At 44.9% G+C, this 11828-nt stretch overlaps 1 protein-coding gene across 7 annotated transcripts in view; it reads right to left on the reverse strand.

Annotated features, from left to right (window-relative positions):
• The window catches only part of ARMC8 (armadillo repeat containing 8), a 75981-nt gene extending 64664 nt beyond the window's left edge, over positions 1-11317 (reverse strand). For 6 of the 7 annotated variants that reach the window (XM_086618157.1, XM_086618159.1, XM_086618160.1 and 3 more), the window contains exons 1-2: positions 11251-11317; positions 8809-8885 (exon numbers count right to left, since the gene is read on the reverse strand). In XM_086618157.1, coding sequence (XP_086474283.1) covers positions 8809-8885; positions 11251-11295 — 122 coding nt within the window. In that variant the 5' untranslated portion in view covers positions 11296-11317. Of the gene's footprint in view, positions 1-4429; positions 4564-8808; positions 8886-11250 lie in introns of those variants that run through there. The other variant, XM_086618156.1, reaches the window with a different exon arrangement.
• Between the last annotated feature and the right edge of the window lie 511 nt (positions 11318-11828).

An 11828-nucleotide genomic window follows, 5' to 3' on the forward strand; every position in this document is an offset into this window, starting at 1 on the left:
CGCACACAGAGGAAGCATCCAAAACAATGCACTGTCAGACCAGAAGATTTAGCTACCAGAGGCTGATCAAAATTACAAACAATAGAACGACGCAAAGCATCATTCTGAAGTTCTCTAAAACTCAAAATGCAAATATGTAAAAAGCTGAGGCGCTGGTAGCTGATAAAAAACTGTCTGCCCCAACTTCAGCAGAGTTTTTAAGTTTCAGTATCATATAAACAAACGGGACCTGGACTGGCTGGACTCGAGTCAGAAGCCAACTGTGGAGCTAAAGTTTTGACAATTATGTTTTTTATAGCCTTTGCCTTCTCTTCCTTCTCCCTTCCTCTCACTCTCCTATTTTTATGAACAGATGCAAAACAATCAATAGGAATGAATGACAAATTTTGCATGTTAAAATATGTCCACCGTTATTTTGACAGAATTGATTTCTAAGATGGACACTACTAGAACTTGAATATCTATTACTTAACCAACAGGTGAGTTGTTTTCTACCCCTTCAGCAGGGCGCATCGTTGTACTAACATGACTGATAGTCTAACCGAGTGAATAAAATGTTAAAAACTCCTGCCAACTCAAGCAAACCACAGAAACCATCAGCCAGCTTATTTTTAAGGTTAATCATCAGGTTGGGAAGAAGTTTCATGATTTCCAATCCCGTTCAAAAAATATCAGTCGATGCCAAGAAAAAGATGATTTTACAGAAGAGAACACAGCAGCTCATAGAGATCACTGTTACTCAACCTGCTTGAATTTTAACACTTAGAAACTGTTACACAATTAACATACAGTGCAATCTAAACAAACTCAACATTTAAGCAAGGAAAGTCTAAATCCATGGTTGCTCCCAATCGTAATTTTGTACTCTTAGGCACCGCATAAAATCAAATGGCTCTAAGAAAAGAGCATACGGCTATAATTACAGCAATGCAGAACAGTAGAATTTAACATCCATAATGCTAAAATTGATTGTTTAATCCAACTTCTCCATATCCCAAAGCCACAGAAACTGCTTGGACTCCTCTCTGAAGCATCCTCTTTGGAGAGGCAACTTACCTTGTCGTAAGTTTTCTTGCCAAGGAAAGTCTACTCAATAGAAAGGTAAGCTGTTTCAATGATCCATACCTGTAGTCAGAAACATTTATACCTTATTCCTACCCTGAATCTATCCCAGTTTCTAGGACTTATCTCGCTATGTGTGAGTGTGACAGACTGAAGAAACCTCTCCTATCAAATATTCACATCCACGTAAGAGCTTATGTCAGTCAGTTCACATGCTGGCCTTCTACACCAAGCTTAACAACTCCAGCTCCCTGTGTCTTTGGCTGCAGTTTCAACTCAAGCTCCTTTCAAATCTCGAGGCTGACTGACAAAACGGGACACGCTGCTTTTCCCACCTCTCACTCAAGTGTGTTTTATTGCCTCATCCTTTGCACCAAGTCTAGAAATTGTGCTACGAGTTGCACGAGATCATCAATCGATAGATAAGCTGCCTACTCAACCTTAAGAATGATGTAGCTCGAACTGAAAATGCTCAAGTTATTGGAGGATGGGAGTTCAGCTAGCTTCTATTATGTAAACTTTTTAAACTAAAAAAAAAAAACACCAAAGGCACAAAATCCATAGCTAGATCTCTATTATCAGCATTTCAATTTCAGCATCAATCTCTGCTACTTAAATAAACCAGGTCATAACAGCAAAGAATTACCCAAGGAGAGGTGTGGGGAAACAGCCACAGTTCAGCAGAACTCTTGGAAACTGAGAGCTCTCCTGCTCTGTGACGCCAGATCAGAAAGACAGTCATTTCACAACCATCCTGAAACGGCCAAGCCACATGAGAAGAACAGCCTTCACCATGGTTGCTTCAGATGAATGACCCAAACCATCCGATATAAATAACTGTGTTACTTTGGGGTTTTTATCCCCCGACAATGATTATTTCCCCTCCCAGGATGAAGTAGTGCCTTCAGTATTTAGCAGTATATCCCACAGTCGAAGCAAAAAAAAAAAAAAAATTTAATTAAGCAAAGAAGCATCTTGCAACACTACATTTTTCTAACGCTACTTTTCATTCGCTGTCATTTGAAGTTCTTTTTGTCCATCCGCCCATTTGAAGCCCACCACTCATTACCAAAAGAAGTCATTCACACAGAGAACTCAAGTTTAATTCAGTACAGGAAAATCCCTTGAAATGGCCTTGGAGCACCTGCTTAGCTGTTCTCAGATGTGAGCTTGTAATGTTGTATGACACTGTCCACTTCAGCTTAGCCAACAATCACCAAAGGATCACCAAAACCCAGTAATTTGACATAGCTACTACCCATTAGATTTCAATAATCTAAAGTCTTTTAGCTCCAAATAGCTGTCAGCTAACACAATGTACTGGCCTTCGTACGCTTTAGTCATGCCTAAATTTCCTTTTTCGGGTGGGTGTTAGAAAGTGCTCAGTAGAACAGAAACTCCATAATTTATCTATATCCAAATAAACTCTCTCATTCTACACATGGGGGAGTTACTGGACATTTCAGACAAAGCATGTCTGAAGTATGTTTTATCTACCAGCTGGCCTTCCTGCTACTTTACAATCCCCAAAGAAAAAAAAAATCTCAACACTTTAAAATTATCAGTTCAGCACCAGCAACACAGCATACATACTGAAATCATTTTAATCATCTAGTAGACAAATTGATTGGTAAACAGAGTTCTGTCCTTCAAATGTTACTAGAAATGTCAACCCTTTACAGGGAGCTAGCCTAAAAGAACGTAGTTTCATACTGCAAATTGAAAATGAGCTTGTTTTGTAAAGTAAGTAAATTCAATTTTTTTAATGCTGATTTCAATCAATTTGAACTGGCAGCTTAGAACCAAAAAGAAAAAAAAAATCAAACTCCAAATATTAAGAATCACAAACTCGGCAGCACTGCTGATTTTGTGGCACACATCCCTCAGGTCCCACCTCTGGTTCAGTGTTAATAAGATCCCATACACACCCCTAAAGGGAATAACAACTATTTCCCCCTCAGCTGACTGCTACATTTTGTCCTCCCTTACAGGCAACCACCTCTCCTCTGCATCTATCCAAGTGAAGCTCCAAATGACCTCAGAGCATTCAACTGTGCTCAGCTTGAGGTTTGCTGCTTCTAACTCAAACCTCAAGACTTTTACGACCAGCACTTGATCTTCTCCAGCTACACCAGTTAGTCCGATAGAAGTTATTCCTCTTCTCTCATCCTACTTGCAGCCTGAAACCATCACAGCAACAGTAACACTCCTCTGAGGTTGGCATCAAGAGAGGGATTTTGGAGCAAAGAGGCTTCATGCCCTTCTGAAAGGCAGCACTGAAACAGAATCATTAATCATCAATCCTCTCTACCAGGCTCAGAGCAGCAACTGCAAGGCTTGAAACACTAAACAACCCTATTAGGCTGGAGACTGCTAGCCAAACGTAACAGGTATACCTGATTTCCTAAAGTTTAGCCCATCTCTAAATATTAGACCAGGAGTTACAATACATAACAATTTACTCGAAAAAAAAAAGGTATTACGTATTTGTATCTTTTGCTGCATTATAAAAAAGCATAAAAGCAAGAGAGCATCTTGTTCTATGACAGTAACACACTTTCTTCCTATTGCATCTTCCTCTCTTGCCTCTGTATCTTCACTGTTCTTCCATCTGACTCTACAAAACCCATTATATTGAAAACCACCCTTCACAGAGCACTGCTTAATCCTCAAATGATGTTAGAGGCCTTTCAGTTTCATCTCCTATCACTCTGAAAAGCTTGTCTAGCTATTAGATTCCTCAGCTAACCTCTCAAAAGGGAGACATCAACACAGTGCTCCCAGCATCCTCTCGGCATCACCTAAACCTGCTCAAATTTCTGCCAGATTCAGCAACCTAAAGAACAAGCTTCCCATTTCCAAGCCACGAAGAGCCTATCCTGCAGTTCACAAAGTACCAACAGAAGAGACTCAGGAGCCTCTTCCCTCAACACATGAATGACTGCACAAAAACACTTCCAAAAATTACATCACTCCTTCTTCGCCAATTAGACCTCAAAGTTTCCTATTGCATCTGCAAGAGTACGTGTTTACTACAGAGCACTGTCTAGAGGATAACAGAATCCATCAAAAATGTGCAGAGGCAAAGTGTAACAGGAACAATCCTCCAAGGACAGCTCTGTTTCCACACAGCCACTCTGGTGAAAGCTGAAGCAAGGGAATACACAAAGAAAAACACCTGGCTCCTGCAGAAAATCTAGGTTTGGAAGCGCCTGTTGAGAAGCTGAAAACATGATTGCGTGTGTTTGGGATGCACAACATGAAAACGAAGTGCTGATTATTATTTAGTCTTAAAGAAGGTTTTTTTAACAGGACACGAAGAACAAGAGGCAGAAGTAGCCTCTTCATAACTGTCCGAAGGGGGTACCTGTTGCTCCATGAGAACTGAGATGGGAATTTCTTCTCTTCCCACTCCATGAAGCTGCCTCTTATATTTCACGCAGCTTTCCCTGCAGGCATGTGTGGAACACTGCACTGATGCTCTCACTCCAATTGCCATAGCTGAGAAACACAAGACACTATTATACAGTCATCTAAACACATGCCTGGAACATGCTCTTCAAATCCAAGAATAAACAAATGAAAAAAGTTGGATGTAAAAAACACAGACTGTTTGAGGTGTTCCAAATTAATTTCAAAGCAACCAACCGCAAAAGAGATATAAGACAGGTTCCATGAAAGCAGTGAAAATATAAGGGTCTCTTCTTTTCTTTCTTCTGGTTTCTGACTACCTTCTGGTATCTTCTCTTTGAAGAAGGCAGAAACCAGCAAGCAGTACAAAACTTCTTCAGTCAAACGCAAGCACAAGTCCATTGTCCCTTAGAGGAACTCTTAACACACACACACACACTCTCCCCTCTAACTTGGCATCCAAGAACCTACCGCAAAGGTAAGCCAAACTACATCTTGGCTGTACTAAGACATCAGTTTCAGAGCCTTCAAAACACTGAGCATAACCACTAACCACCGCACCGCTGTCAGTCCAAGTCTGCAGGGACTCTCAAAACACAAGTGTCAGATTCAAAGTGCTCCACAAGTTCTCACCCCTGTGCCAACCATTACACTTTCCTTATCAACAGTCAGTTCTCAAACACTCAAAACCCTACTGTGTAGAAAGCATATACGACTCAAATTAAATATACTGCGTAGATCTGTACCAGTATTCCCACCACAGCACTAGACAGGCTCCTTCGGGAAAAGGAAGATACTGTAAACACACCCTCCGAAATCGGTTCTTCAGTATCAAGTGCCAATTCTATAAGATGTTTCTTTCATTTTCCTGAGAAATAAAATGCTCACACAAGTTTGGAAAATGCTTGTCTTGTAACTCCAGCTCGCTGGACAAGCACATCCATAAAGGACAGAAACAGCAGTAGCAAAGGAATTCTCAGTGCACCACAAAGATGACTATTTACAAGCCTTAAAAGATGACACCCTCTGACTGCTGAGGAACAGCCTGATGAGAAACAGTTGAGACCTTGAGTAAGCCAGATCTGTCAGAAAGAATTCTCCTTTCAAAACCAGCTCTTGAGATGGAATTACACAGCTCTCCATAAAATGATGGATTGCCTCATTGAAGATATCAGGCTAAAAGTAAGCATGACAGAACGTCTCTCAAAGAAGCCCCTGACCAGCAAATAAATTAGAGGACAAAAATAAGTATCAGTCTTGCATCTGAACAATGTGGTCCTGAGCTTAACAGTGAGTGAAAAGCAAACGATAGTCTAAGGATCACCACCCAGAATTGTTTAAAAAAAAAATAAAATATTGCCACACTGCAAAGCCCAGGATGATGTTGCAGCAATCATCTTGGGACAAATGAAGATCTTGTAACAATGCAGAAATTTACAGAGCTCTCTATGTTCTGCTCCTCCTCCAATAAGAGCAAACCACTTAAGAGAACTTCTGAGAGAAGACAGTATTTAACCCCCTACAGGATGTGGCTGAGGTAGTCCAGGCACTGTCAGCACTAAGTGTATTCAATAGCTCTACACAACTGACATTTTGCTGACCTTGCAGAATGCACCCAAAGCCTATTTGAGAAAATCTGAACTGTACGACAGTGCCCAGAAGATGAAAGGTTTAGAAGAGCACCTAAGCAGATGCAAAGCAAACCTGTAGGACCTCTCGAGCACAAGCGTGACCGCAACGTAGAGTTTGTGTTTACAGAAGGAAACTCCTACACCAAGCTTGCTCATTCATAAAGACAGAAGAGAGAAAGGTAAATACAAGCACTGCCAAACAGATGTGGGTATGAAGACATGGGCTTTGCACACTCTAACGAGCTCGCCATCAGGTACAGGAAAAGGCAGAACACGATGGTAATGATGTGAACAAAAGTTCTGCAGGAAGCTTGATGTTTGAAATAAGATCAGCAGAACCAAATACAGCACTACCAGACAAAAGGGAAATGGTTTCTCAGTTTTCCCAGGAGGAGGAAAAGGAAAAAGCTCCTAGCCAGGTGAGACTTCGCTGTCTGGCAAAAGAAGATTCTGAACACAACCTCTCCGACAATTCATGGGAAAGAAAGGAAAAGAGGAGATTTGATCATTTAAATACTTTTATAACATGTAATTAAAAGCTTGCTCAAGTTATAAGATGACAACTGGACTGGCACAATTTTCAAGTTCAAGAAGCGTTTAGCTATATTTTACCTTTATCAAACCTCATTCAGAAGTCGGTTTTCACTAAAATCGCAAGGATGCAACTGAAAAAAAAAAAGCCCCAAACCCAAGTTATTCATTCAAGCGACTTTAATAGCACATGAAGAACTGGACTACTGAAGACAACCTGCAGAAACAAAGTCTCTTAAGACAGCCTATTTTCTGATCCTCAGCAGTCATACAGTTCCATCAATCAAAATAAAAATGTAGGTCATCAGGATTTTCAGCCAGGATGCAGGAAAAAACCAGCACATTTTAGGAACCAAAGATTTTCAGCAAAGTATGCAGAATACTGATAAAGGTTCCAACAGATGCTTCTGGTAGAACTTTAATCCTCTTCTACTCCACCCCAAATAGCAGTTCATTCCCACTTCAATACCTCTTCGGAGACCCTGAAGTCAAAGGAAGAAGGGCAAAGCAGTATTTTTCTGCCCAAAGAGAATCTTGGACTGACAGAAATTTTTATACATACACTAGTGTAAATTCTATTTTTGATATATATCCTTTTCTAAATTGGAGTGTTTCATACCCATCCACCAATGTTCAGGAAATAACAAATCTACCACATAGGATTCACTCCATGTCAGGAAAGATATACACTCAGAGTTCAGATTTTAACCAGAGCACCACAAATATGGTTTACCATCCAAACGAAACACCCTTGGAAAGCTATTGTGAAATAAATTAGTCGTTTTGTTGTCTTCAAACGCAAGAAGAGCATCCCAGTGTAGAATCCGCTGACATCCATGGACAAGATGAAGAATTTCAGATGTTAGCTGAGACAAAGATGCTGCCTAAAACCTCTGTTTCTGGGAAACCAGTTATACTTCAAAAGATATGACTAACGCCTCAAAAGATAGGGAAGGGATTACCAAGGGTTGTGAGTTCCAGTCCTTCGGAAAGAAAGGAGAGCAAGGAGGGAGTGCCACCCAGGGCTCAGGGCATCTGCCAAGGATCGAAGAGCAGATCAGCCAACCCCCTTGGACACAGGATGAGACACATCCTTGCCCCTGGGACCATCACACCAGCCCTCATGAGCAGTGGACTGAGGCAGCCAAGGGGTGGAAGCAAAACCAGACTCTTCTACGGGGTAGAGTTAAGAACCTGTTCATAGTTACGGTGATGTACCAGAAGTTTTTATACAGGTAAGGGGGTATTTTAACCAATAAAGTCTCCAGGACAGTTTTATGTACGTCGTGGTTTTCATGTATTTCACTAATTCTGATATGTTGCCCCTGGGACACCTTCTAGAATAGTTTTTTTCACTTGCTGAAAAACACCTCAGACTGTCCTAAGCAACACAACCAACATTCTTGGCTTTTTGATCCACTTGGTCCTTCGATGTTTTCTGGTGTTTCGCTAGATAGCCACAGCCAGCAAGTCACTGGTAAGCCTGAAAAGGTCTGGTTTCACCACCAAAAGTCAGTCCTGGGCAAGACTTGTTTCCCACATTGCTGTGTGGTTATAATGGAAAGCTTATAGCAAGAAACCAGCTAGATCTTTGCACCAGTTTTACTACCTATTCATCAAGGCAAGTCTTCTACTCAATCTTTCAGCCATTGCCCCTTATCACTGGCATGCAGCAGAAGTACTGAAATACAATTTGCATCCAAATTAATTTATATGGAAGCATTTTCTTTCAGCTCACTGTTCTCATCAGTGAGACAGAAGCCATGCATGAGGAGAGAAAAAAAAACAAACAAAACCAACACTCAGGCACAGCAGCAGGGGAAAAAGTAAGCGGCAGGTGCACTGACTTGGCAGTGGAACGAGGGGAAAAGTCTCCGCAGACCTAGAAGAGGAACAAAAGGTGGCCAAAAGGAAGAAACATATCCAAAAAAATTATAAATGCAGAACATTAAGCCTCATTTCTGGAAACTGGGAGGCTGCATTATGAACCATACGTACTGAAGAGTGACAGTCTGCTGAAACAATGCTATCACGTTTGCATTGAAATTTTCCAACAAGATTTCTCAAAAAAAGATAGGAAGAGCTTCTCGCCCTTGACAATCAACTGTGGTGGAATTCAAGCAAACCTAGCCTACGCACAACCAGCAGCCCAAGTGTGTTTCAGATGACTTACATGACGCCTTGCAGGACTTTCTGAGGATCCAGGTCAAATAATCTATCAACGTAGTGGCGGCTACTAGCCGTTACCTCCTGCGGAGAAAAAAAAAAAAATTAAATTGTAATCCTTTATACCAATTCATATAATGGCAGGCGAACAGGAATGGCTAACACAGCAGCAAGTCTACAAACCCTATCAGGCAAGAGAGCAGCAAAACCACAGAGTCATATTTAAATGTGCAGTGCGTTACTGCTGGGCAACACTCACACAAAGAATTAACCCTTTATTCAAGTGTGACTAGATAACAACATGTTACAAGTCAAAGCAAGTTAACAGAGTGCTGTTTATGAACAGGGAACACAAAATGGGGCTACTCAGTTATCAACACTGCCTTAAATCCCAATTTTATCATGTTTAATTACTACACAGAAAACACATGAATTCCTGAAAGAAAAAGTTTGTAAGAACAGTTAACGTTGCTCAAGAAGCACACTCACAAACGAGCCCTCGAAAATAAGGAAGCTCATATCAGGACATTTTTCTGTAACTTACTTTATCTTAACTTATCTACACATTTCGGAGATTGTCCTCCTATATACTGTCCCACACAACTTCAACTGGGACAGCAGGACAATATTCTCCATAACATTCCCATAGCTACTTTATGAGACAAAGTGAACTCTCTTCTCAGCAACAGGACCATGCTTGTAAGCTAAACGTTTATGCGCCAATGATTTGCTATTCCCTTTGAGGAGATCCAAAGTTGGGGAAGGCAAGTGTTCCAAAAAATGAGGGTGGGAAGGGGGAAGGGAATTTTCCCTCCAGGTTCTCATGAACATGCGCCAGGGTGCGTTGCCATTATCTCTTTTTTTTTTCTTTTTGCCAGCTCAACTTTTTATTAGGCTTTTCTCATTTCTTTCCTTATGAGTTTTCCTTGAAAGAAGCTACAAGGGAATTGAAAATGCTTCCTTGCTTTTGCAAGTACCTGCTCTCAGGCTGAATCTGCACCTGGCTCCCCACAAACAGGTCAGACGCACCAGCAGCTTCGTGTCTGTGGTCTCGCATTTCTCAGAGAGAAGAACGTTCTCTCATCTAGAGGCAACAAGACTCCTTTGTCTCCAGGAATACTATTAAATCATGCCAAATAAATTCTACAAATAAGTTTCCAATATATAATTAAAGACAATATTTTTGAGGACAGCAGTGGACTTCATCTGCCTGACGTATACATTATGGAATCATAGAATGGTTTGGGTTGGAAGGGACCTCAAAGATCACCTAGTTCCAACCCTCCTGCCATGGGCAGGGACACCCTCCACTACACCAAGTTGCCCAAAGCCTCATCCAACCTGGCCTTGAACACTTCCAGGGATGGGGCAGCCACAGCTTCTCTGGGCAACCTGGTCCAGTGCCTCACCACCCTCAGTGTAAAAACTTTCTTCCTTATATCTAATCGAAATCTACCCTCTTTCAGTTTAAATCCATTGCCCCTTGACCTATCACTACACACCCTTGGAAAAAGTCCCTCTCCAGCTTTCCTGTAGGCCCCCTTTAGCTACTGGAAGGCTGCAATAAGATCACCCCGGAGCTGCTTTCTGCTTCTAAAACATCCTGGCTTCCTCCCTATCAACTAATAGGTTTGCAATATGTAGAAGGGCATTCATATCCCGGCAAACAAGTTTTTCAGGTAGCTCCCAAAAATAAGGAATTTATCAGCATCATCAGTTTCACTGTTCTCTTGCCTAGTAAGAATTACTAAGGGGGGGGGGGGGGGGGGGGGGGGGGGAAGAGCGAGCCCAAAACCTCGGCTTTTTTAAGCGATACCTTTTACACCGTGACTCCCAGCACACGGCTCGGGAGAGCAGCAGGACTGGGCGACCAGCACCGGCGGTTCTACTTACTCCTAGCCTTTCCCAAGGAAAGGAAAGGAGCGGCAGTGCCAGACCCCTTTCCCGGGGCACAGAGCCCCCTCCCTGCAGCGAGGGCCCACAGCGCCGCGTCCCGAGATCCCCGGGAGCCGCCACGAGCAGGAAGACGAGCGCTTTGCCCCCGGAGCAGCCCCGCTCGCCGGCCGAGGCTGGGAGAAGGGGCGCGAGTCGCGTCATCCGGTAAAAACGCACTCGGCAGAGCCAGCGCGTCCAACAGGCACGGGAACAGACTCCTCAGGAACGCCCTTCGGCAGGGAACAACCCCTCCGGGAGAAGTTGACGCGCCGGGAGGGCGGAAGGGAACGGGTCACCCCCGCGGCCCGCCGCAGCACGCCAGGCCCGCCCGCGGCTCCGGGGCCAGCCCGCCGGGCCCCCCGCCGCCACACAAAGGGGCACGGCAGGTGCCGGGGGCCCCCGCGCAGGCCCCCGCGAAGGCCAAGGTCAGGCAGAGCCCGGCGGCCGGCGGGCGCCCCTCCCGGCAGCCTCGCCAACGGGCGGCGGCGGCGGCGCAGGGCCCGCAGGCACTCACCGAGAGGACGCTCATGCGGAGCGGCGCCTCCAGCACGCACGCCATCTTGGCGGACGCAGCAGCAGCAGCTCCGGCGGCGGCGGCGCCCTCACGCTCGCGCGCGCGCCGCTCCCGCCGCCGGCGGGTACGGCCTCATGGCGGAGCGCAGCGCAGCGCCGCCGGGGGCGGGCGGGGAGAGGACGGCGGGGGGGACGGGGGTGGGGGGGGTGGCGGCGGGGGCGGGGCGCCGCGGCCTCGCGCCCAGCGAATCGGCCGACGGCGAAACGCCGCTACTTTCCGCCGGCCCGCCCGGCACGGCGCGTGCGCTGCCGCCGCGACCCGCGGGGCGGCCCCGCCTCCCGCGCGCATGCGCCGGTCGGGAGGCGAGGCGGTCGCTCTGCGCATGCGCAGAGCGCGGCGCGGCCGGTCGGTGCGGCGGGTGGAGCCGTCCGCCGAGGCGGCGGCGGCGGCTCGGGGGCCTGACCCAGCTCGTGTTATTTCCCTCAGCCCTTCTCTCGCGCCACTTCCCAGCCTCTTGCCTTTCCTTGTCCTCGCTCTTGTCACTTTCATGGATTTTTGTTCGGTTTTTGCGGAAAACA

Source organism: Tauraco erythrolophus, chromosome 11 (genome assembly GCF_009769465.1).
Source record: "Tauraco erythrolophus isolate bTauEry1 chromosome 11, bTauEry1.pri, whole genome shotgun sequence".
NCBI lineage: Eukaryota > Metazoa > Chordata > Aves > Musophagiformes > Musophagidae > Tauraco > Tauraco erythrolophus.